Raw genomic sequence first — 25,291 nt, forward strand, 5'->3', positions numbered from 1 at the left:
CGAACTTAACGGACCAGGTTATCCTCAAGACTCCATTCCCCAGCAAGCTCTGCGCGTAGCGTGAGCTATGGAGCCGCAGGTCGCAGAACTGAAGCAGAAGATCGAGGACACGTTGTGCCCTTTTGGCTTCGAGGTTTACCCCTTCCAGGTTGGTTCATCCCTCCTGCCGTGCTGGGCGAGGTGTATGATTGGCCTGGGTGCTACCGGCGTGACCCCGAGTCTTTTGGTCCTTCCCGAGCTCCCCTGGCCCTATGTCCCTCTGACCTACCGGGACAGGGTGTTAGCCGTGACTCCATTTAAAAAAAGTAGAGAAACGGTCGCACCTTTGTCCTTTTACGCCCATATAATGCCATACTGATAAATGGGAGAAACATAATCTAGTGATTTTGTGGTCCTGTCACCTTCATATTCAGAAGAAAAAGTGACCTCTGGAGCCAGTCACTTTAGAAGCTTCCTGAAGGAATTAGGATAGGGCAAGGCCTGGAAGTTTTGCGTAGCTAACATTAGGCCATCTGAGGAGGAAAGGGAGGAAGGCTTGTTGTTGAACAAGCAAACAATCGGCTGGTTTGTTCATCTACCAACAGAAGAATAATTCATGATGTTGCCAATCACCAGCCCTGGGCTTGATACATAAACTGTGCACTTGCCTGACACAGAAGTCTGGCACCACCACCTACCTACTCTTGTTTACATAGATCCATTTCCCCCTTATCCAGTGACCCCTGTACTAAGCTGTGTGCTTGTACAAAGCTAAATCAACTCAGCTTGAGCCCTTTGCCTGATGCTTAAGAGCAGCCCACTCCCACCCCTTCCACTGAGTGGCCCACAGCAGTGCTGGAAGAGGTAGGTTGGGTCTAGCTTAAGGACTAATCAGAAAAAATGGAGTTGAGCTACATGAGAAAAGAAGGACGGACGATTATGTATATCCCAAATATCAGGAACAGCTTGAGTAAAGGTGTGGAGGTAGTGGTGGATGGCCATCCAGGTATGGAGAGAGTGAGAATGACTGGTGGGTTAGGTAGACATGGGTGGGTAATGGGAATTACTGTACTGAACAGAGCCAGTCATCTGGGCTCCTACTTCTTACCCTTTCCCTCCCCCACATCCAGTCACACACCAAGACTTTTGGAATCTGTCACCTGAATCTCCCTAATCCATTCCCTTCCTTCTAACCCCTCTGTGCTCTGGTGGTCCAGGCCAGGATTCCTCACTTGGGTTACTGCAGTAACCTGCTTGCTGTTATTCTGCATGCAGTCCATCCTCCACACTGTAGCCAGATCTTTCTAAAACTAATCATGTCTGTTTACTCCTTAAGTCTTTGATGGCTAGCCCTTCGTCACCAAATTAGACCCATATTCCTTAAATTGGTACTCTAGGCCAGTCATAATCTCATGCCTACTGATCTATCCACCCCTTTCTTGCTCCCCTTCACTTCTATCAAACTGGACAATCTGCTGTTTTCCAAATATGCCCTTTTTGCATGTCTTTGCTAATCCTGTGACCTCTCTGTTTATAACCTATAATGGATTCAACCCCCCCCCCCCCGCCATCATTCTGTCAGATTCCTTCCTACCCTTCAAAACAGCTTTCAAGAAGCTTTTTCTAATTTAACAGGACCCTTATCTGGTCCGGTCATTGCACTAATTGCGGTATAATTTCTTTTGGTTCCTAGTTGTTCATGAATGTTCTGCCTCTCTATTCCAAATTCCCTGTCATATTCCCCCATGGAGAAGTCCCCCTATAAATACACATCACTCAGGATCAGTACAAATACATTGACTAAATGAATGAAATGGAGCCTGAGGCAAAATGTAGGAGGCCTTGAATGCTAGGATGAGGTAGGGGCCTAGCAGAGGCCTAAATTGGCCCTCCTGTGTGGCCTGAATTTTCTCTCTATTCCAGGTGGCATGGTATAATGCACTCCTGCCTCCAGCCTTCCACCTAACCCTGCCAGGACCTACCCTGGCCTTCCTAGTACTCAGCACACCCGCCATGTTTGACCAGGCCCTCAAACCGTTCCTGCAGAGCTGCCACCTCCAACGACTGACTGACCCTGTGGACCAATGTGTGGCCTATCACTTGGGCCGAGTTAGAGAGGTGAGCAAGGCTCTTATATTCCCCCAGCTTCCAAACCTGTAGCTGCTTCCAGCTCCTCTAAGCTCACTGCAGGACTAGACCTACATAGACCCAAGAGCCACTTCCCAGATAGAAGGATATCCGAAAACCATCCCTGACATTACGATCTCTCCCCATTCTGCTTTCTTACCCCCGTTTCAGCCACCTACTTCTAGCAATCCCCAGGTCTGGAATCAATCTCATTCATCCTACTCAGATGGGCAATTGATTATATGACCCTCAAACCAGAGTTCTCTTGGCCTCCCAATGAAATAGGAATAAGCCCAGCATCTGCCAAGCAGCTCTCACCCCTTTGCTCTAAACCTGAAGTATTTCCCCACCACACATGTGCACCTAAAATACATATACATACATTGTATCTCCCTGAAGTTGGGCCAAGTCTTCATCCACACTGGGACTCTGGAAGGCAGAGACCAGTCACCCCTCATTAATAAATTTTTGTTTAAAGATTTATTTTAGAGGGACGCCTGGGTGGCTCAGTTGGTTGAGCAGCTGCCTTCGGCTCAGGTCATGATCCCAGCATCCTGGGATCGAGTCCCACATCGGGCTCCTTGCTCAGCAGGGAGCCTGCTTCTCCCTCTGCCTCTGCCTGCCATTCTGTCTGCCTATGCTTGCTCTCTCCCCCTCTCTCTCTCTGATAAATAAATAAAATCTTAAAAAAAAAAAAAGATTTATTTTAGAGAGTGTGCAGAGGGAAGGGGCAGAGGGAGAGAGCATCTCAAGTGGACTCTGTGCTGAGGGTGGACCCTGACACAGAGGGCTGTCTCCTGACCCTCAGAGATCAGAGTTGAAACTGAGAATATGACACTCAACCAACTGTACCACGTTAAGTGCCCCAGCCCCTCATCATAGAAACTTCTGAACAAGACCTTATTTCCTTTCAAATGTGGACCCTCCTGGACAGATCATGTTCTTCACAGTGGACCTCTGCAGCCACTCAAGTTTAAGGTCATGCTTTAACTTCAAATGATTTCTGAGGACAGGACCTTAACACAAGTAAGAGCTTTCTGGGGCAAAGTCATGATTCTTTTCATGCTGAAATGAGCTTCCATCTCTATCCCAGAACCTCCCAGAGTTGCAAATCGAAGTCATCGCTGACTATGAGGTACACCCCAATCGGCGCCCCAAGATTCTGGCCCAGACTGCAGCTCATGTGGCAGGGGCTGCTTACTACTACCAACGAAAGGATGTGGAGGCTGACCCCTGGGGGGACCAGGTCAGAGGGCAAGTATGAATGCGTAGGGACTGGGAGAAAATAGTGAAGGCCCCTCAAGATACCAACTCTTAACATTTCTCTCCTGGGTAAGGGATTTCTTAGACACAGTACCAGAGAAAGATGTCAGGTATTGGTGTCTGGATGGCAGGTCGGTCAGGAGCCAGACACCACATGCTTTCTGGAGCCTACCTGGGAACCCATCAGCTCAGAGAACCTAGGCTGTTCTTAAAAATCTGGTTACAGGATGGGTTAGAGCAGTGATTAGAAGATCAGTGGGGAGACTGGGAAGCTAAGGGAGGTGGCTCAGTTTAAGGAATGCACCTTCCTCATGGCCACAGTAAGGTCATGAGAAGGGTGATCTGGGAGAGGAAATGGGGGAGCCCAGCTCTAAGAGAGGTTCAATGTGGAATCAGTGGAATTGAACAAGCCTAGTCTGCAATGATGGTAGTTGGACTTAGTAACCTCCATGACCTTGCTTTTTTTTTTAACCCTCTTCCAGCACATATCAGGTGTGTGTATACACCCCCGATATGGGGGCTGGTTTGCCATCAGAGGAGTGGTGCTCCTGCCAGGAATACAGGTGCCAGATCTGCAACCCACAAAGCCTCTGGACTGTGTACCTAAAAGAGCTGACCGAATCACCTTGCTTGAAGGGTTTAATTTCCACTGGCGTGACTGGACATACCGGGATGCTGTGACACCACAGGAGCGCTACTCAGAAGAGCAGAAGGCTTACTTTTCCACTCCACCTGCCCAACGTTTAGCCTTCTTGGGCTTGGCCCAGCCCTCAGAGGATCCTAGCTCTAGGCCTGCTGAACTACCTTTAACAGTACTCAGACCCAAAAAACCCCAGAATCCCAGCAGAGTCCAGGGCTGGCTCAGCTCCCGTGTCTCACCACCAGCATCCCCTGGCCCTTGACATCCTCCCTCCCCAGATCCCTACTGATAAGTGGTACTTGCTGGGACTTGTTTTGCTTTTCGGCAAGGCAAGGTTTAATTTTAAGTATATTCTTGATAGAAGAATTACAGAGATCTTCAATGAAGATAAGGCTCAGAATTTAGTCAAAACAAATTAAAACACCCAGAATTCCCACCTGGTTTGGAATATGGATTATTCCTGTGTAGCATTTCTCTTGGGGGCACCTGGGTGGCTCAGTATGTTGAATGTCTGCCCTCAACTTAGGTCACAATCCTGGGGTCCTGGAATCAAGCCCCATATTTGGTTCCCTGCTCCTCAGGGAGACAGCTTCTCCCACTCTGACCCTCCCCCCACAATCTTAAAACTGGCTTTCTAGAGGGCTATCATTCACTAATGGCATCTGCCCCATAGGCTTTTTGTAGATAATGAATAAATACATGTAAAGCACTACTGAAACAATGTCTGGCTTATTCAAGGGGGGGGGCCGGGGTTGTGCCTGGGTGGCTCAATGCGTTAAGCCTCTGCTTTCAGCTCATGATCCCAGGATCTGGGGATCGAGCCCAGTGTCAGGCTCTCTGCTCAGCGGGTAGCCTGCTTCACCCTCTGCCTACTGCTCTGCCTGTGATTTCTGTATCAAATAAAATCTTTAAAAAAAAAAAAAAAAAAAGTGGTGTCAAGGGGTGCCTGGGTGGCTCAGTCTAAGCATCTGCCTTTGGCTCAGGTCAGGATCCAGGGTCCTGGGATTGAGCCCCAAATGAGCAGGAAGCCTGCTTCTCCCTCTCTGGCTCTGTCAAGTCAATCTTTTAAAAATTTTTTTCTTTGAAGTGTTAATCTTTGAATGCCCAGGCAATCCTGTACTGCTGCTTAGAGAGGTCTTGCTTGGATAAAGAATGGACTGAAGTAGCTGACAGGTTTCTAGTTAAGAGTTCAGAATACACAACAGACTCAGTTCTCTCCCTTAGCCGCAAGGGCTCAGAAGGCACCCCCACCTTCTCCCCAAACATCCCTCCCTCCCCCAGGACAATAAGGGCCAAAAAAGGCCTACCTTCAAATCAAAGCTAGGATCCAAAGCAACTTAAATGCTCAGCACTGTGGGTTTTTTAATTTTTTGTTTTTAAGATTTTGAGAGCAAGCAAGCATGCAGCATTAGCAGGGAGCCCAACAGGGCACTTGATCCCAAGACCCTGGCACCATGAGTAGAGTCTCAAGAGACACACACCCCTGAGCGACCCAGGTATCCCAGCACTGCTTTTCATACAGAAAACTTTACCCTATGAACACTAGGCATCTGTTTCCCTCCCCCTTTTAGTTTCAAAGCCTCTACTTCTGATCTTTCATAAACCCAGTACCAGGCATTTATCATTAAGAGGCCAAGCGTCAGTTCTCATACAGCACTCCCAATAGTATGAAAGTAAATGTCCCAAATCTTATTGAGGCCTCACTTCCTAAAGCCTATAATTTATTCTTTAACCCATAAAACATATTGCAATGCTTTAACCAACGTAGCTGCAGGTTTGGGTTTTGTTTTTTTAAGATTTTATTTATTTGACAAACAAAGATCATGAATAGATAGGCAGAGAGAGAGAAGGAAGCAGGCTCCCCGTTGAGCAGAGAGCCCGATGCGGGGCTCGATCCCAGGACCCTGGGATCATGACCTGAGCTGAAGGCAGAGGCTTTAACCCACTGAGCCACCCAGGTGCCCCATGCCCGCAGGTCTTGCTTTCTTCCCCCAGATATAGTGAAAATATTATTACCACTTGGGTTCAGTTCCATTTCCTGCATTTTCTCCTGCCCCCCCCCATAATTTTGATTCTGAAGCTCTCACCCTCATTTTCTCCTAAAAAAGGGGAAAGCAGAGCATAAATTCCTCTCCAAATCAAGTTAGTAGCACCCCCCCATGAAGAATCAAACACAGTCTCAGTTCAAGTTTAATAGAAACAACAGAAGATCAGAAGTGTTGCCCTCTACTGTACATCACAGTTGGCCTGCCCTGTAACACAGTTCAGGCCATTCTCTCCAGAGAAGGCAGGCTGGACTCCCCAACCCCTGCAAGAAAGGCCTGTCCCACATCTGCACAAAGTCTAAAGTCTTGTGTTTTAAGCATTAACAATAGTACAAAAGAGATTTTGTTTTCATGGCCACGCACTACAGCCCAGCCCTAAAATGGCCCGGCGCTCACTTCTGCTTAGAGAAATACTCTTTGCTCTTCTGGACATCAGGCTTGATGGTATCACTGCCAGGCTTCCAGCCAGCTGGGCACACTGCAAGAGAGAAGTACTGTTAATAACCTGCTCAATCATGAGCTCTACCTTCCTCCCATGAACAAATGGGAGACAAAGGGCTCAATACCAAATCTGATACCTTAAGAGGCTAGACTGAACATACCAGAACCAGGAAGCCTATGCTACAGTCTGAAATCATTCCAGCCTTTCAGTGCAAGCCTAACTATAAACATGTAATTTAATCCTCACCACAGCCCTAATAGTATTAAGGCTAACATAGCCCAACTATGTTAAATAAATAAACCTTAATTTATTCATGTAGAGCACCTGAAATAATTTTTAATTTTATTTACTTATTTGACAAGAGATCACATGTAGGCAGAGAGGCAGGCAGAGAGAGGAAGAAGCAGGCTCCCTGCTGAGCAAGAGCCCCATGCAGGGCTCGATCCCAGGACCCTGGGATCATGACCTGAGCCCAAGGCAGAGGCTTTAACCCACTGAGCCACCCAGGCACCCCAAGCACCTGATATTTAAAAGGCAAGTAACAGCTTCGATTTTATGCCTTGTTCTAGAAATAATCTGTCTGAAGTATCATGACAAAACAATGTAAGATTTGTCAGTGGGGTGCCTAGGTGGCTCAGTCGTTAAGCCTCCGTCTTTGGCTCAGGTCATGATCCCAGGATCCTTGGACTGAGCCTGCTTCTCCCTCTCCTCCTGCTTGTGTTCCTCCTCTTTTGCCGTGTCTCCATCGAAAAGTAAACTCTTTTAAAGGAAAAATAAACAGTATATATATAGTGGGTGCATAGGCATTTAGTTTCATGTATGCTTCACACATGTTTTTTAAAAACCTTCAATGCAAATGCAAGCTGATGCAACCACTTTGGAAAACAGCACGGAGGTTCCTCAAAAAGTTGAAAACAGAGCTACCCTGCAACCCAGCAATCGAACTATTTACCCTAAAGATACAAATGTGGTAATCCAAAGGGGCATGTACACCTGAATGTTTAGAGCAGCAATGTCCACAATAGCCCAACTATGTTAAGAACCTATCCATCAACAGATGAATGGATAAAGATGATATGGTGTGTGGATACACACACACAATGGAATACTATGCAGCCATCAAAAGAAAGGAAATCTTGCCTTTTGCAACCATGTGGATTGAACTAGAGGGTTATTATGCTGAACAAAATGAATCAATCAGAGAAAAGACAATTATCATATGATCCCCTGATATCAAAAATTTGAGAAGCCAAGTGGGGGCTTGAGGGGCTGGAGAAGAAAAAATTAAACAACATGGATAGGGAGGGAGACAAACCATGAGACTTTTTTTTTTTTTTTTAAGATTTCTTTTTAAGGGGCGCCTGGGTGGCTCAGTGGGTTAAGCCGCTGCCTTCGGCTCAGGTCATGATCTCAGGGTCCTGGGATCGAGTCCCGCATCAGGCTCTCTGCTCAGTAGGGAGCCTGCTTCCTTCTCTCTCTCTCTCTCTCTCTCTCTGCCTGCCTCTCAGTGTACTTGTAATTTCTCTCTGTCAAATAAATAAATAAAATCTTTAAAAAAAAAAAAAGATTTCTTTTTAAAATTTATTTATTTGACAAACAGAGATCACAAGCAGGCAGAGATGCAGGCAGAACGCGGGAGGAGGAAGCAGGCTCTCCACTGAGCACAGAGAGCCCAATGCAGGGCTCGACTCCAAGACCCTGAGAAGGTGACCCGAGCCGAAGGCAGAGGCCTTAACCCACTTAGCCATCCCCACACTCCCCAAGAGACTCTTGTGTTAATCTCACAACTGAGGGTTGCTGGGGGGAGTAAGGGAAGGGTGGTTGGGTTATGGACATTGGGGAGGGTATATGCTATGGCTGAGTGCTGTGAAGTGTATAAACCTGGCGATTCAGACCTGTATCCCTGGGGCTAATAATACGTTTTATGTTAATAAAAAATTTAAAATTTATATTGGGGGGGGGACGACTCTTGAATGCTCTTCAACAAATGTTGCTAGGACCAGCTGGATTTCCACAAGCAGAAGAATGAAGGTGGACCCCTACTTCACACCGTCTACAAAAAATTAACTCAAGGGTGCTTGCGTGGCTCACTCTGTTGAACAGCCAACTCCCGGTTTCAGCTCAGGTCATGATCTCACATGTCTTGGGACACCCGCCACGGGCCCCCCAGCAGTGGTCTCCTTGAGATCCTAGCTGCCTCTGTCCTACCTCTACCCCCACCTCCCCCCCCCCGTTTATTTATAAATAAATAAACCTTTAAAAAAAAAAAAACTTCATGGGGCACCTGGGTGGCTCAGTTGGTTAAGTGGCTGCCTCCAGCTCAGGTCATGATCCCAGGGTTCAGGAATTGAGCCTAGCTTTTAAATGCTCCCTACTCAGTGGGGTGTCTGCTTATCCCTCTCCCTTTGCCCCTTTCCCTCCACCAGGGATCTTAAACAAAATTTTAAAAAAGTTAACAGTTAAAAATAAAAATACAATTAGTTTACGTGCCATTTATCAGTAACAAGACCGAGAAGACCCACACTTGTTTCACTCATACCCAGCAGCAGTGTTTTGTTTTGTTTTCAGAATCAGTATGGAGGCCAGAAGAAATAGTTGAGTCCCACATAATCAGCTTTCAAATACAACTGAAATACCATGACTCTCCAAGGAGAAAATGGCATCACTCACAGTAACCTCAGTAGGAGAACCTCCAACACAGAAAGCCCTAAACAATTTTTTTCAACACTACCTAAAAAAAAAATGGTTATGAATTTGGATCCCAATTTCAACATTTACTATGAGTTAATTCTATGTTTAAGTACTGGCTTTTCCGTCTTTGAAATCAAATGTAGGCTCTTCATTATATGGAACAAACAGGGTTACGGGGGGGGGGGGGGCACGGGCATGTGTTAAATGGTTGATGGGTGTTAAGGAGATCACTTGTGAGACCACCAGTATCTTCTAAGTGATGAAATCACTAAATTCTACACCTGAAACTAATTATTACTCTATCTGGTATCTAAATAAAAACTTGGAAAGTTAACAGGAAATGTAGGAAATACAAATACACAAATGAAACAATCATTATGGGAGCACCTGGGTGGCTCAGTTGGTTAAGCAAGAGCCTTCAGCTCAGGTCATGATCCTGGAGTCCCAACATCAAGTACGTACCCAGCTCCCGGCTCCATGGGAGTCTGCTTCTCCTTGACCCTTCCCCCTTCTCATGCTCCCCCCACCAAAATTTTTTAAAAAATTATGTTGTACACCTAAAAACTGATGCTGTAGTTGTTAATACCTCAATAAAAATTGGCATGTAGAATAAATAATACATGCAGAGGGGTGTCTGGGTGGCTCAGTCAGTTAATTGTCTGCCTTTGGCTCAGATCATCCCAGGGTCCTGGGAGAGGCCCGCATCGGGCTCCATGTTCAGCAGAGGGCCTGCTTCTCCCTCTCCCTGCTGCTCTGCCTACTTGTACTATCTCCCTGTCAAGTAAGTAAAATTTTTTTTAAAAAGTACTTCCGTATGCCTGTATTCACAGGCTCTCAAGCATTAACTTCATATAAACCATAAAGGCTGCACACAAAGCTGTGCCTGTTCTAGTGGGATGGGGAGCTGAAGAAAACAAGAGTCTGAAGAAGCAAGCTTCGGAGTTATGAAAGCGGATTCGAGTCTAGGCTACATGCAGGTGCTACGAAAGGTCTTTGTGCCATTCCCTCACTCCTTGTCTTTGTGCTGAATCTCATCCCCCACCAGGGGGCAGTGTCAGGAGCCATCTGCTCCTTCAATGCGCTAAGGTAAAGCCCACACTCTCTACAAAGGGTGCCTAAGGATATCACTCACTAATCCCTATTAGCCTCCAACTCTAGCAAAACCATCACTTTCAGGTCCCCCAAGCAGACACCACTAATTCAGACTCTTAACAACTTCCTTGTTCTGTATCCTAATAGGAGAGAGGACATGGGCCTTAGAAAACTAGTCTGAACGATTTATCACCTAGAGAAAGAAAATGAGATGCAGTAAGGCAAATTCATCCAAGTACATCTACATACTTCATCTTACCTCAGGAGCACTTGATCACAACTATTTTGTCCCCAATTGCATCGAGCTTGGGAGGTTATGGGGTTCAAGATCTCCACTCCCCCATTTACCCAGCACTTAACAGCCTCATGACCTAAGTCCTTAAAAACTAAACTAAGGGGGCACCTGGGTGGCTCAGTGGGTTGAGCCTCTGTCTTCGGCTCAGGTCATGATCTCAGGGTCCTGGGACTGAGGCCCGCATCAGGCTCTCTGCTCAGCAGAGCCTGCTTCCTCCTCTCTCTGCCTGCCTCTCTGCCTACTTGTGATCTCTGTCTGTCAAATACATAAATAAAATCTTAAAAAAAAAAAAAAAAAACTTAAACTATGTCTTTTAGGGTAAGGTTATCTCAGTCCAGCAACAACTATATACCAATGGGGGGAGGGGGTCAAAAAGTTACAGCCTTACTAACTGAAAAGCTGGGATCAAGTAGTTCAGTATTTTATCACAAAACAATGAAAATATGAGGAAAATACTAGTGCTCCAGAATAAGAAAAAGGTGGCCTACACTCAAACGCTAGATAAAAAACTCTCAAGTTCAAACTGCTTAGTAATGTGTACATTTTAGAAGAACAAATTTATAAAAGAAACATGATCTTTTATCCTCAAACACCTAAAGGAGAACCTAGATATTTCATCTCCAAACATCCTAGCCCTAACTTCTCAAAAAAATTTTACATGGGGGCACCTGGGTGGCTCAGTTGGTTAAGGGACTGCCTTTGGCTCAGGTCGTGATTCCGCAGTCTGGGGATAGAGTCCCATCATCAGGCTCCCTGCTGGGGAGGGAGTCCGCTTCTCTCTGACCTATCTCCTCTCATGCACTCTCTCCCCCCCAAATAAATAAATAAAATCTCTAAAAATAATAATAATAATAAAATAATAACTGCCTTTAAAAAAAAAAAAAAACTTACATGGAGCACCTGGGTGGCTCAGTTGTTAAGGGTCTGCTTCCTTTGGCTCCGGTCATGATCCCAGCATCCTGGGATCGAGCCCCACATCGGACTCTCTGCTCAGCAGGGAGCCTGCTTCCCCCCCTCCCTCTTCTCCACCTCTCTGCTACTTGTGATCACTTGCCAAATAAATAAAATCTTAAAAAAAATTTTTTTTTTTTACATAAACTTACATAATTTGGTTATTTCCAGATTTTAAGGACCACACTACAATACAGTGTAATTTAAGAAGAGAAGAACAGGAACGCCTGAGTGGCTCAGTCTGTTAAGCGTCTGCCATCGGCTCAGGTCATGATCTCAGGGTCCTGGGATTGAGTCCCCCCCATCTGGCTCCTTGCTCAGCAGGGAGCCTGCTTCTCCCATCTGCCTGCTCTGCCTGCAGCTCTCCGTGCTTCTGCTCTGACAAATATATTATTAAAAAAGGGGGGGGCGCCTGGGTGGCTCAGTGGGTTAAGCCTCTGCCTTCGGCTAGGGACATGGTCCCAGGGGCCTGGGATCGAGTCCCGCATGGGGCTCTCTGCTCAGCGGGGAGCCTGCTTCTCCTCTCTCTCTCTGTCTCTCTGCCTATTTGATATCTGTCAAATAAATAAATGAAATCTTTAGGGGGAAAAAAAAAATATATATATATTAAAAACGGGTGGGCCTGGCTGGCTCCATTGGTTTAGCTTTTGCCTTGAGCTCAGGTCATGACCTCAGGGGCTCCCTGCTCAGCATGCTTTTCTCTCTCTTTACCCCTCCCTCCCTCCTTCACATGCTCTTTGTCTCAAATAAATCAATCCTTAAAAAAGATTTTTTTTAAATATATAAATGCATTACAGCTTTATCTGTCTAGTCTTTCGGCAAGTTATCTTAGTCCTTTTATTTTCCAAAATTCAAAACTAGCCATAGATTATCTTAAGGGAGGTGGGGGGGCTGGGTGGTTCAGACATTAAATGGCTGCCTTCAGCTCAGGTCATGATCCTGGGGTCCTGGGCTTGAGCCCCACATCAGGCTCCCTGCTCAGAAAGAAGCCTGCTTCTCTCCCTCTTCTATTCCCCTGCTTACGTTCCTGTCAAATAAATAAATAAAAGGGGCACCTGGATGGCTCAGTCGGTTAGGCCTCTACCTTTGGCTTGAATCATGATCTCAGGGTCCTGGGATAGAGCCCCATCAGGCTCTTTGCTCAGCAAGTAGTCTGCTTCCCTCTCTGCCTACTTCTGATCTCTATCAAATTAATTAAGGGTGCCTGAGTGGCTCAGTGGGTTAAGCCGCTGCCTTCGGCTCAGGTCATGATCTCGGGGTCCTGGGATCGAGTCCCACATCGGGCTCTCTGCTCAGCGGGGAGCCTGCTTCCTCCTCTCTCTCTCTCTGCCTGCTTCTCTGCCTACTTGTGATCTGTCAAATAAATAAATAAAATCTTTAAAAAAAAAAATTTAATTAAAAAAAAAGTTTAAAAAATAAATAAAATCTTAAAAAAATAATTTAAAACCTACTGGCACCTGGGTGGCTCCATCCATTGCCTAGCTGCTGTCATGGTCCCAGCACCCTGCTCAATCATGCCCCAAGTCGTCTGGCTCCCAGCTTGGGAGGGAACCTGCCTGCTTCTCCCTCACCTACCCATTCACGTGGTCTCTCTCTCTCTCAAATAAATCTTAAGTAAAAAACTAATAAAATGAATATGGATCACAGGGATTAAAGCTCTTCTCCCAATAAACACTAGTCAAGAATGGCATGCCCGATCTATGAAATTCTCCCATCTTTTGTTTTCCTTTATACACATCTAGGAGTATCCTCCTACACTCCTTTAGTAAGTTAAAAGCTGCAGCAGTGAATCTAAATGAGCAGGGCAGAAGCAGGGACAATACAGCTGGAACAAACAGCCTTTATATAGTTCCCTCCCCGGGGTTTTCCATTTTACCTCACCCTACAACCCACTACAGTTTCTTTATAGACATGCTTTCATTTCGTAGACATTGTCCTGCCATCTTTCCTATTCTACCACAATTCTGTTGTCTGTTGTCAAAGTCACCAGGTAGATTGGCTTACCTTCCCCATGCTTGTCGGTAAACTGGAAGGCCTGAACCAGTCGCAGAGTCTCATCCACAGAGCGGCCAACAGGTAGGTCATTTACAGTGATCTGCCTAAGGATGCCTTTATCATCAATGATAAAGAGGCCCCTGGGAAGAAAAGATTAAAGGTTTGAGGGACATGCAGTACAGGTTTAGAAACTACTTTGTTAGAACAAAGATGCAGTGGGAATGAAAATGTGCTGGTCCACCAGACTTGCACTGACTTTGTCTTCCTACATAAAGAATGAAACAAGGAGTACCTGGCTGGCTCAGTCAGAAGGTGGGACTCTTGGATCTTGGGAGTTGTGGGTTAGAGCCCCACACTGGGTGTAGAGGGAGGGAGGCAGAGGACGAGGAAGAGAGAAAAGGAAAGAAAATGAATGAAATGAGATCATCATCCTGTATGTTTTATTATACATCGTGATGGGGGTGGCTGACTAGCTCAGTCAGCGAAATGTGCAACTCGTATCTCAGGGTATCTAAGGTACAGAGAGAAATTTTTAAAAGTATTTAAGGGACGCCTGGGTGGCTCAGTGGGTTAAAGCCTCTGCCTTCAGCTCAGGTCATGATCTCAGAGAGTCCTGGGATGGAGCCCCACATTGGGCTCTCTGCTCAGAAGGGAGCCTGCTTCCTCCTTTCTCTCTCTGCCTGCCTCTCTGCCTACTTGTAATCTCTGTCAAATGAATAAATAAAATCTTTTAAAAATTTAAAAAATAAAAAAAGTATTTAAAAAATAAACAAACAGGGTGCCTGGGTGGTTCAGTCAATTAAGTGTCTGCCTTCAGCTCAGGTCATAATCCCAGGATCCTGGGATCAACCCCCATCAGGCTCCCTGCTCCATGGGGAGCCTGCCTCTCCCTCTCCCATTCCCCCCCCCCCACTTTGTACTCTCTGGCTCTATCCCTGTCAAACAAATAAAAATCTTATTAAAAAAAAAAAAAAGAAAGAAAACAAACCACACACACAACAATGAAAGGAGCAGAGTCTACAGATCAGGGCCCTACCTTTCTCCAAATGTCCCTCAAGTCAATCAGGTAGTTTTGATGAAATGTCAGCCCCTGGCAGGCATATACCTGAACGAGATGCCTTCATCAGCCTTTAAGACTCCATAGTCCTGAGCAATGGTACGCTTGGGGTCTGATACCAAGGGAATGTTCATGGGTCCCAGTCCTCCTTGTTTCTTGGGTGTGTTGATCCTAAAGCAAAAAGCACATATACAATCACATTCACTCAAACTCTTGTATAGTTTGTTACCTATTCCCTCCCTCTTTTAGCATTCCTAATCTTACTTCCCCCCCAAAGACCAAACTTTTCCTGAGGAAATTGAGTTCCTAAAGATAGTTAAGGTCACCAGAGTACACTCAAATGCAACCCAAGCTGCTGCTCCTCGCAGCCAGGTAGTAAGAGAGCAAAAAGAGGAAGTCAGAGCCTTTGCAATCTCTTCCATCAGAAGCCAGAAGACAATACTTCAGCAAGTCTACTGTCAAAAACCCCCCACTTCCAGCTGCTACTTACTTCAAAGTTTACAGGCAAAATCGACCAAGAAATTTACCATGCCAGGTGACAGAAATGAGAATCCACAGAAGCACCAATCACTTGACAGTTGAGTTTCTTAAATTCTTCTGCCCTGTCACTGAAAGCAATGATCTCCGTGGGACACACAAAGGTGAAGTCAAGAGGGTAAAAGAAGAACACAACATATTTTCCTAGGGGGAAGGAAAGAACCACAAGTTTGCCTTTGAAACAGACTTCCTTGCTTTACATAGAAAAAAAAACAAAGGGGTACCAGGTGGGAGTACATGGCTCTGTGGGGGAGGGAGTGGGAAGTAGAGGGAAAGGGAGACAGTATCTTTTTTTTTTTTTTTTTAAAGATTTTATTTATTTATTTGAGAGAGAGTGAGAAAGAACATGAGCGAGGAGAAGGTCAGAGGGAGAAGCAGAATTCCCAAAGAGCCGGGAGCCCGATGCGGGACTCGATCCCGGGACTCCAGGATCATGACCTGAGCCTAAGGCAGTGGTCCAACCAACTGAGCCACCCAGGCGCCCCGGGAGACAGTATCTTAACCAGACTCCACACCCAGCACAAAGCTCAACATGGGGCTCCATCTCACAATCCTGTAATCACAACCTGATCTGAAATCAAAAGTCATGCTTAACCAATATGCCCCTGATAATTCTTTATCTTGGAGTTCTGAGCTTAAGACCCATGGTAGGTTTAGAAATTACTTAAAATCTTGGAGCACCTGGGTGGCTCAGTAAGTAAAAGCCTCTGCCTTCCACTCAAGTCATGATCTCAGAGTCCTGGGGTCGAGTCCCACACATCAGGCTCTCTGCTCAGCAAGGAGCCTGCTTCCCCTTCTCTGCCTGCCTCTCTGCCTACTTGTGATCTGTCAAATAAATGAAATCTTTTTTTTCTTTTTTTTAAGATTTTATTTATTTATTTGACAGAGAGAGACCACAAGCAGGCAGACAGGCAGGCAGAGAGAGGGAGAGGAGGAAGCAGGCTCCCCGCAGAGCAGAGAGCTGGATGTGGGACTCGATCCTAGGACCCCGAGATCATGACCTGAGCGGAAGGCAGCGGCTTAACCCAATGAGCCACCCAGGTGCCCCAAATAAATGAAATCTTTAAAAAAAAAAAAAAAATTACTGAAAATCTTGAAGCACCCTGATGGCTCAATGTGTTGAGCACCCAACTCCTGGACTTCAGGTCATGATTTCAAGGTGGACTCATCCCAGAGAAGAGGGTCCAGAGATTCTTCCCCTCCTCCCTCCCTCTCACAGGCAAGCATACTCTTGCTCTTAAATCAATCTTTTGGGGCGCCCGGGTGGCTCAATGGGTTAAGCCTCGGCCTTTGGCTCAGGTCATGATCTTAGGGTCCTGGGATCCAGCCCCACATCGGGCTCTCTGCTCAGCAGGGAGCTTGCTTCCCCCCTTCTCTACTTGTGATGTCAAATACACAAATAAAATCTTTTTTTTTTTTTTTTTAAGATTTTACTTATTTATTTGACAGACAGAGATCACAGGTAGGCAGAGAGGCAGGCAGAGAGGGGAGGAAGCAGGCTCCCTGCGAAACAGAGAGCCCGATGTGGGGCTCAATCCCAGGACCCTGGGATCATGACCTGAGTCGAAGGCAGAGGCTTTAACCCACTGAGCCACCCAGGCACCCCTACAAATAAAATCTTTTTAAAAAATAAATAAATAGGGACGCCTGGGTGGCTCAGTTGGTTAAGCAGCTGCCTTCGGCTCGGGTCATGATCCCGGCGTCCTGGGATCGAGTCCCACATCGGGCTCCTTGCTCAGCGGGGAGCCTGCTTCTCCCTCTGCCTCTGCCTGCCATTCTGTCTGCCTGTGCTCGCTCTCTACCCCCCCCCTCTGATAAATAAATAAAATTTAAAAATAAATAAATAAATAAATAAATAATAAGAAGTTAAAAAGTTAAGGGGCGCGTAAGTAGCTCAGTGGGTTGGGCCTCTGCCTTCAGGTCAGGTCATGGTCTCGGGGTCCTGGGATCCGGCCCGCTGCTCAGCGGGGAGCCTGCTTCCCCCCTTCTCTCTGCTTGCTATTCCGTCTACTTGTAATCTCTGTCAAATAATAAAATATTTTTTAAAAATTAAAAACTTAAGATCTTAAAAAAAACACAAAAACAAAACTCAAGACCACGGTTGCCTGGGTTGGACTCAGTAAGTTAAGTTTCTGCCTTCGGCTCAGATCATGATCCCAAGGTCCTGAATCTATCCCAAATCGGGCTCCCTCCTCAGTGGAGAGTCTCTCTCCCTCTCCTCCTATTTTTGCTCTATCTCCCTCTCTTTTTCAAATAAATAAAATCTTTTTTTATTTTATTTATTTATTTGAGAGACAGTGAGAGAGAGCACGAGCGAGGAGAAGTTCAGAGAGAGAAGCAGACTCCCCGTGGAGCCGGGAGCCCAATGCGGGACTCGATCCCAGGACTCCAGGATCATGACCTGAGCCGAAGGCAGTCGATGGTAGGCAAACTGCCAAATGCCTAGACGCAACTCAAAGGTTTCCTAGCAGCTAATTCTGGAACTTCTTGTGGTAGGAAAACCTGCATGTTTTAAGCTTTATTTTCCTGCCTCCCCATTAGCTGTCAATTGTAAGATGAACACTGTTCAGTATGATTTTTATCTCTAGATAGTTAAAATTAGTAAACACCAAGTTCTCCAATAAAGGAAAGCCAAAACCTAGGATGAGATTACCTACTAGTAATCAGAAAGAGCTCAATTGCTTTAAGTCTGTGCTGCAAGTCATTCAGACCAAAAAAGAAGAAACCGGGGCTTTTAGCACTTCTTCCACAATGAACCACAGGAACTGTGGACACAAGGTTTAAGTCATCATCTAAATCACCATAAACCGGGGCACCTGGATGGCTCAGTGGGTTAAGCCGCTGCCTTCGGCTTGGGTCATGATCTCAGGGTCCTGGGATTGAGTCCCACATCGGGCTCTCTCCTCAACGGGGAGCCTGCTTCCCTCTCTCTCTGCCTGCCTCTCTGCCTACTTGTGATCTGTCTCTGTCATAAAAATAAATAAAATCTTTTAATAAATAAATAAATAAATCACCATAAACCTGTTCCTAACAAGCCTAACTGGAAAAGAAAAATTTCTTGAGGCAAAGTTCCCAAAGTCCTAGTAAGGTATAAAAGGATCTCTAGTTTAAATTTTGCTGAAGTTACTCAGATTACCAGTGGAAGTAGATCTTCAACCAGCCAAGCAGCCACTCACCACAACTAATAGGCTGAGTATTTTGAAGGAGTTCCAAATATTCACTGGTTTCCAGGCAGCAAGTCAGAATAAGCTGCTCCTTTTGACATTTACTCTGAAAACCAGAATCACTAGCAACTCACTCATCTAAACCTCTCCAGGGCTTTACCTAACAAGCACCATGAAGCCTCAGCAGGTCAAGCCCTAGAGGACAAAGAACAGCTCCTTCTAAACCTCGTGCCTTTACCCTTGGGCCAGGGTCACCTCCCTGTGGTGCTACCTTGTTTGCCATTAGCTTCCCTCCATAGGGCCCCTCTTAACTGCTTCTCATTCCAAACAAGTGTGATGTGTTAGGAAACCTTAGTCACATGTTCTACCCAAAAGCTGAGTCCAGGAACTAATTACTACACCAGTAAAAAAGGTATACTTTACACCCGAGATTCAGGTTTGCATTTCAAGGAATCTCCATATACCAACTACCCCAAAATACCCCTGCTGTTCCAGGACTGCAAAAACAAAGGAATACCTCCATCAGAACTGACCAAGTGTCTGCATTAAACTTTAACAGGAAAGAGAACTGTCCCAAATGCAACATCAACTCTTCTCCTGGGGCTAAGTGTCAAGGGAATGTGCCTAAGCCTCTGCCTAATGATACAGCAGCTCAGACATAGAGGTTTCATAAACTTGAACACTTTATGCTCCAAAGGCTTGAGCTTTCAATGACACAACAAGAATACCCCAGAACAGTAATATAATTGAGAAGTTCTAAGAAATAAATTAAGATTGTATGTCCAGGCATAATGAAGTATGGGCTTTTTCCATAAGCAGTCTGACTCTAGAGTATCTATCAGTGACCACAGTTGGTAATCACTACTTCATCAGGAAGGCACAGGCTCCTACCCTAAGACTGTGACCTACGTAGGATATATAAATCATTTTACAATCAAGTCTAACTGAGATACAGAATCTAATGAGCCATCCTAGATTGTAAAAATTCCATTTTTACTAACCTACGGTTATTACTCTTACCTTTGTAGTCAGATAGGCTGAGGTCTTTGAACTGGCCATCTGGCATAACAGCCGTGGCTTTGAAGTTGGGGGCAGGATGCCCAATTTTGGCATTTCCTGAAGACATCTTGCTATTGGCTAGAAAATATGAAAGTGGAAGTGAATTGGAAACAAGCCTTACTTATTCTTCTAGGTAACACCCTTCTTCAACTTAGAGACTTAGCTGTGGAATGATAGAAAAAGATTTGTCCAGTTACCTTAGTATACACATTAATTTTTATATGGGTATGAGGCATAAACTGAGCTTTCCAACTTCTGAAACAAAGATCAGACACTAAAGGAGCATGTGGGTGGCTCAGGCTTGTCAGCACCCTTGACTTTTTTTAAGATTTTATTTATTCAACAGAGATAGCCAAGTAGGCAGAGGTGCAGGGCAAGTAGGCTCCCTGCTGAGCAATCCCAGGACCCTGAGACAGGATACCAAGATCCTGAGACCATGACCTGAGCAGCAGTCAGAGGCTTAATCCACTGAGCCACCCAGCAGCCCCAGCATCCCTGAGTTTTGATTTGGGCTGGGTTCGTAATCTTAGGTCTGAGATTACAGTTGTGATTCTCTCTTCCACTCCCATATTCCTCTCCTTTTCCCCTTCATTCTCAGGGTCACAATCTCAAAATAAAAAATGTATTTCTGAATATTAGCTTTTGTTTTCACTGAAAAGCAGCAATTTTTTAAAACATAAGTAACCTCTATTACTTTCTTTACTATCAAATGTGAAAAAGCATTTTCCTTTATTTTCATTACACAGAAAGCAGCACAGAGTAAGATTCAGCCTCAAACTTGAGCTGAGCCCAAACAAATATTGCCACGAAAAGAACGTCTGATTTCTAAAGTTGCCATGCCATGTTGCCCTTTCCCTAGAGTGCACCTTCATCTGCCTTCATAATTCAGGAAACACCCTTCACCTTTCTCCAGGTCCATCTGCCAGAAACCAAAACCACCCTAAAGCCCATCCAACTTTTCAAGACACAAAACCAGGATTCTGGCATCTGCTCAATTACAAAATCTTAGCAGTTGTGTTTAAGCTCTAGCAGTACTTTCAAAACGGGTTTCTGCCAGGATTCTGGATCAACAGTAAATAGAACAAGAAGCCTATTTATTGCTGGGGAGCCTGGCCGGCTCAGCTGGTGGAACATGTGACTTTGATCTCAGGGTTATGGGTTCCAGCCCCAGGTTGGGTTGAGAGATTACTTAAAAACAACAAAAAAGGGACGCCTGGGTGGCTCAGTTGGTTGAGCAGCTGCCTTCAGCTCAGGTCATGATCCCAGCGCCCTGGGATCGAGTCCCACATCGGGCTCCTTGCTCAGCAGGGAGCCTGCTTCTCCCTCTGCCTCTGCTTGCCATTCTGTCTGCCTGTGCTTGCTCTCTCCCCCTCTCTCTCTCTGATAAATAAATAGAATCTTTAAAAAAAAAAAAAAAAAAAAAAAACAACAAAAAAATCCTTACGGTAAGGGGGGTAAGAAAAACTAAAATACGTACTGCTAAAAAAGCAATGCTACGCTGGATTCACTCAGGTCAACATAAAGACAAGGAGTTAAGATCTAAACCACTAATCCATCAGTTTTAAGACCCAAGAAGCTAGTCTTCCATGTTCCGGTTTTCTTTGGTACATAATACTACAACCAAAAAAATCGTCGTAATCATCGATTATTACAGAACTTTCTACTGCTTAACACCTTTTAACAGACCAAAAACACTAGTACATCATGCTGCAATTTGGGGACCAAATGTATAAAGTGTGACCGTAACATAAACCACCTTTTAATCCAGGTGGTCCCCACGTCCATTGAAGTCCGACTCAGCGGGATAAAAGCCGTTGGACCTCAAGCCGGTGTGGGCCTCGGTGGACCAGCCCGTAACTTTCATGGCTAAAGCTACACACCCCCAAAACCGACTTCAGGTTCCCTCCCGCCGCTCCCATTATCGACCCCACCTCAACACTTCGTAAAGTACAAAAGGAAAAAAAAAAAAAAAACAAAACCGCAGTCTTCACAGACGGATTTGGAATCACCACAATCCCTACTCCGCAAACACACACAAAAAAATAAAGCCAGAAAAGGGCACAGCATTTGAAACTCGTCATCTAGCCAAAGGTCCGGACCAGCAACAGCCTTCACCTCTACCACACGTCGGGCGGGTAGCCTCAGGTCAGTTTCCAAGTCCATTCTAGAAGCTTCCCGAACCGGCCCGGAAAATTAACTAGGGAGAGCCCACCACTACCCCAAGTCTGCCCGGCCGCCACGCCAAACCAATAAGTGAGCGCCCTGTGCTCGGGTTGCCGGGGGAGGAGGAAAACTCGAGCCGACGTTAGGGTTTAAATTGGTCCCCGCGTCCGTAAGGGAGGCCGCCAGGAGGGTGAGCGTACCGCCAAACCACTCTCGAGCGTCAGACCTCACCCAGCCACCTCCCCCGTCCCCAGCACCCAAGGGGAGCAGGGTGGTAGGGTGGGAACCCAGAACAATGAGAAAGAAAAATACAACGACAGCCGTAAAATAAAACTTTCTCACCCGCTCTACGAACAAAAGCTCCGAAGACAAGGCAGGAAGAAGACGCGTGAGACGTGCGCGGGGCGCTGCCTTTATAGCCTGTAGGGCTCTCGCGAGAGTCAGAGAGGGCCGGGGGTGCAAGAGGAGGAGAGAGGAGGGGGTTCTGGTCCGAGCCCCGCCCCGAGCCATCGCGCCCCGCCAGAGTGACTCAGCACTTTCCCTCCCTGTGGGCGGGCTCAGGCACGGAAGACGTGGATACCCCTGCATGGTGCCAACAGTTGGGGTCAGAGGGCCCAGGGCGTCCATCTCCAAAACCAACCGCCTCGGTTAATCTAGCAATGTCTGTGGGAGGCCCCGTTTGTCCTCCCCTCAAGGGCCAGACCAGGGTAATGGTCCTGTTGCTCCACAGAGGATCACGTCTAATCCACACCACAAACACTGAAACTATCCAAGCATTTCTCAAATACACCACCCAGATCCCCGCAGCCTCTACCCGAGTGCTGTCTCAGTACTTAGACAACCTCCCTCATTATTCTGATTTACAGGATTGCAGCTTTCCTTCTCCCACCCCACTATTTCCAAAGCTGCTGGGGTGGGGGGGAGGGCATATTTCTGAAATCTGTTCGTTTCACTCTTCTGGTTTGTGGTTTAAAAAATTGGGGCTCTGTAGTGAGTTTCCTGAGTTAAAACTCAATGTCATTGTATGTGTGGCCTTCAGGCAAGAGCTTTTCACTCTTCTCACCTGTAAAATGGGAATACTGTTAATTCTTCAGGATCATCTTTGTTGATTACTTAGCACAATTCTGAGTTCTTATTATACGTTAGAAAAGTTAACTTTTCTTGCTCCTAGGTTGATTTTAACACAGAGAACAATGCGCTGCTGTTTCAAGACTTCAGGCTTTTGTTCAAATATGAAGAATCTGATCCCTCCTAGTTGGCCTAGAGAAAATGTCTTTGAAGACTCAGCTGAAACATTACTTCCTCTGAAACTGTTCCTGACCATGGTTCATCCCCAGAATTCCTCTGAAGCTATTCTGGCTTTTGCTCATCCCAGAATTTGTGCCCCTAAATATCCTATATTGCCAGAAGCTCTACAAAATAGGTCTTAAGCTATTCTACATGTTTATATGCCTACCTCTTCTTGCTAGACTGACTTTCTGGAAAGTAAGGTTTGGGTTACACCCATCTCTGTGTCCCCAAGACACAACAAAGCACCTGATACAAAATAGGAGTATGGGGGCACCTGGGTGGCTCAGTGGGTTAAAGCCTCTGCCTCTGGCTCAGGTTATGATCCCAGAGTCCTGGGATCCACCTGGCACTGGGCTCTCTGCAGAGCAAGAAGTCTGCTTCTCCCTCTCCTACTCCCCCTGCTTGTGTTCCCTCTCTTATGGTCTCTCCCCCTGTCAAATAAATAAATAAAATCTTTAAAAAAAAATAAAAATAGGGGCGCCAGGGTGGCTCAGTGGGTTAAGCTGCTGCCTTCGGCTCAGGTCATGTTCTCAGGGTCCTGGGATCGAGTCCCACATCGGGCTCTCTGCTCAGCAGGGAGCCTGCTTCCCTCTATCTCTCTGTCTCTCTGCCTGCCTCTCTGCCTACTTGTGATCTCTGTCTGTCAAATAAATAAATAAAATCTTTAAAAAAAAAAATAAAAAATAAAAATAAATAAATGAGAACATGCTGTGTCATGATGGCTGAGCATCTCAAAATTTTTTGGCATTTATCATCCTATCTAGCAATATAAGTCATTTTTTTTGTTTTGTTTTGTTTTCCTTCTCTGCCTGAGCTGAACAAGTATTTGGCCATTATTCATTTCCTTCTAGAGGCAGCAGGGGAAATGTAGAAGTTCAGAGCTTAATAGTGGATGGTTATTGCTATGGGCAGGTGAAACCAATGACACATAGCCCTATTTCAGCCACAAAAAAATTACCATGTGCCAGTCCCCTGGGGCACTTGGGCTTATTTTCTCATTCAAAAACCAAGAGAGTTCTCCTGGCCCAAGGAAATAAAAAACTGAAATACCAGGACAGAGTTCTGAAAAGATAAGAAATCTATTGCACACTTGTGGTCTAAGTAAGTGATTGTGGAATCTCTTTCCTCAGAGAACACCAAAGACTTGGAAATGGGAGCAAGGGATCTTTCTTTTTTATCCTTCTATAGGAACTAGTATCTACCTATGTGTCTAGGTTTAAACATATATTTGTCCTTCCTTGTTTGTTTGTTTGTTTGTTTGAAGATTTTATTTATTTATTTGACAAAGAGACACAGCAAGAGAGGGAACACAAGCAGCAGAGTGAAAGAGGGAAAAGCAGACTTCCAGCCCAGCAGGGAGCCTGATGCAAAGGGACCCAGGGATCATGACCTGAACCTAAGGCAGCTACTTGACAACTGAGCCACCCACAAGCTCCTGTCCTTCCTTGTTTAGCAGTAGTCTGGAAAGGATTTTACCTGTTCTGCTTATCTGTAGAGTACCAGAACCTAGCACAGTAACTGGCCTAGGAAGCATGCTTAATTAATTTTGGAATGTACTTAGGATTTTTGAGAGGTGAAGTTAACTTATTTGAACTATTTTTTTTTAAGATTATTTATTTATTTGACAGACAGAGATGACAAGTAGGTAGAGAGGCAGGCAGAGAGAGAGAGAAGGGAAGCAGGCTCCCCGCCGAGCAGAGAGCCCGACTTGGGGCTCCATCCCAGGACCCTGGGGATCATGACGTGAGCCGAAGACAAAGGCTTTTTTTTTTTTTAATATTTTATTTATTTATTTGACAGACAGAGATCACAAGCAGGTAGAAAGGGAGGCAGAGAGAGAGAGGAGGAAGCAGGCTCCCTGCTGAGCAGAGAGCCCAATGTGGGGCTCAATCCCAGGACCCCTAGGATCATGACCTGAGCCAAAGGCAGAGGCTTTAACCCACTGAATCACCCAGGCGCCCGTGGGTTTGTTTTGTTTTGTTTTGTTTTGTTTTTTTAAGATTTTATTATTTATTTGAGAGAGAGAGAAAGAACAAGCGTGAAGAGGGACAGAGGGAGAAGGACAAGAAGGCTCCCCACTGAGCATGACATGGGCTCGATCCCAGGACCTAGGGATCATGACCTGAGCCGAAAGCAGATGTTTAACCAACTAAGCCACCCAGGCACCCCGGTCTGGGTGTTTTAGGAAAACGATTTAGGAAAACGATTCTAGCAACTATGGGATAGGTAAAATAATGACTGGGAGGCAAGTAGAGACTGATTGGGAGGCTAATGCAATGGTCCAGATAAGAGAAGTCTCAGAACTGTAATGTGACATTAGCAAGATGGCAAGAAGGAAAGAAAAAATATCTCTACAGGCCTTAGTAATGGATTTAAGGCGAGAAAAAAGAGGAAGTTCAATCTGATTCCTTGGTTTCTTTCTTTCTTTCTTTCTTTTTTGTAAGATTTTATTTGACAGAGAGAGACAGCAAGAGAGGGAATACAAACGGAGGGAGTGGGAG

General features: G+C 45.7%; 2 protein-coding genes across 2 annotated transcripts; one reads left to right on the forward strand and one right to left on the reverse strand.

Annotated features, from left to right (window-relative positions):
- Positions 1-9: 9 nt before the first annotated feature.
- MMACHC (metabolism of cobalamin associated C) lies at positions 10-4,727 on the forward strand. Its single transcript, XM_004740434.3, has 4 exons — positions 10-148; positions 1,903-2,097; positions 3,200-3,352; positions 3,852-4,727. The coding sequence occupies exons 1-4, from the start codon at positions 68-70 to the stop codon at positions 4,269-4,271; spliced, it is 849 nt and encodes a 282-aa protein (XP_004740491.1). The 5' UTR covers positions 10-67; the 3' UTR covers positions 4,272-4,727.
- Positions 4,728-6,186: 1,459 nt separating this feature from the next.
- PRDX1 (peroxiredoxin 1) lies at positions 6,187-22,000 on the reverse strand. The gene is made up of 6 exons (XM_045064443.1): positions 21,843-22,000; positions 19,299-19,415; positions 15,105-15,258; positions 14,626-14,748; positions 13,530-13,660; positions 6,187-6,532 (listed from the first exon to the last, which is right to left on the reverse strand). Exons 2-6 carry the CDS (start codon positions 19,402-19,404, stop codon positions 6,447-6,449), a joined length of 600 nt encoding a protein of 199 aa, XP_044920378.1. The 5' UTR covers positions 19,405-19,415; positions 21,843-22,000; the 3' UTR covers positions 6,187-6,446.
- Positions 22,001-25,291: the final 3,291 nt, after the last annotated feature.

The sequence above is a fragment of the Mustela putorius genome, unplaced genomic scaffold, assembly GCF_011764305.1.
Source record: "Mustela putorius furo isolate JIRA1106 unplaced genomic scaffold, ASM1176430v1.1 tig00003853_pilon_pilon_pilon, whole genome shotgun sequence".
Taxonomy (NCBI): Eukaryota; Metazoa; Chordata; class Mammalia; order Carnivora; family Mustelidae; genus Mustela; species Mustela putorius.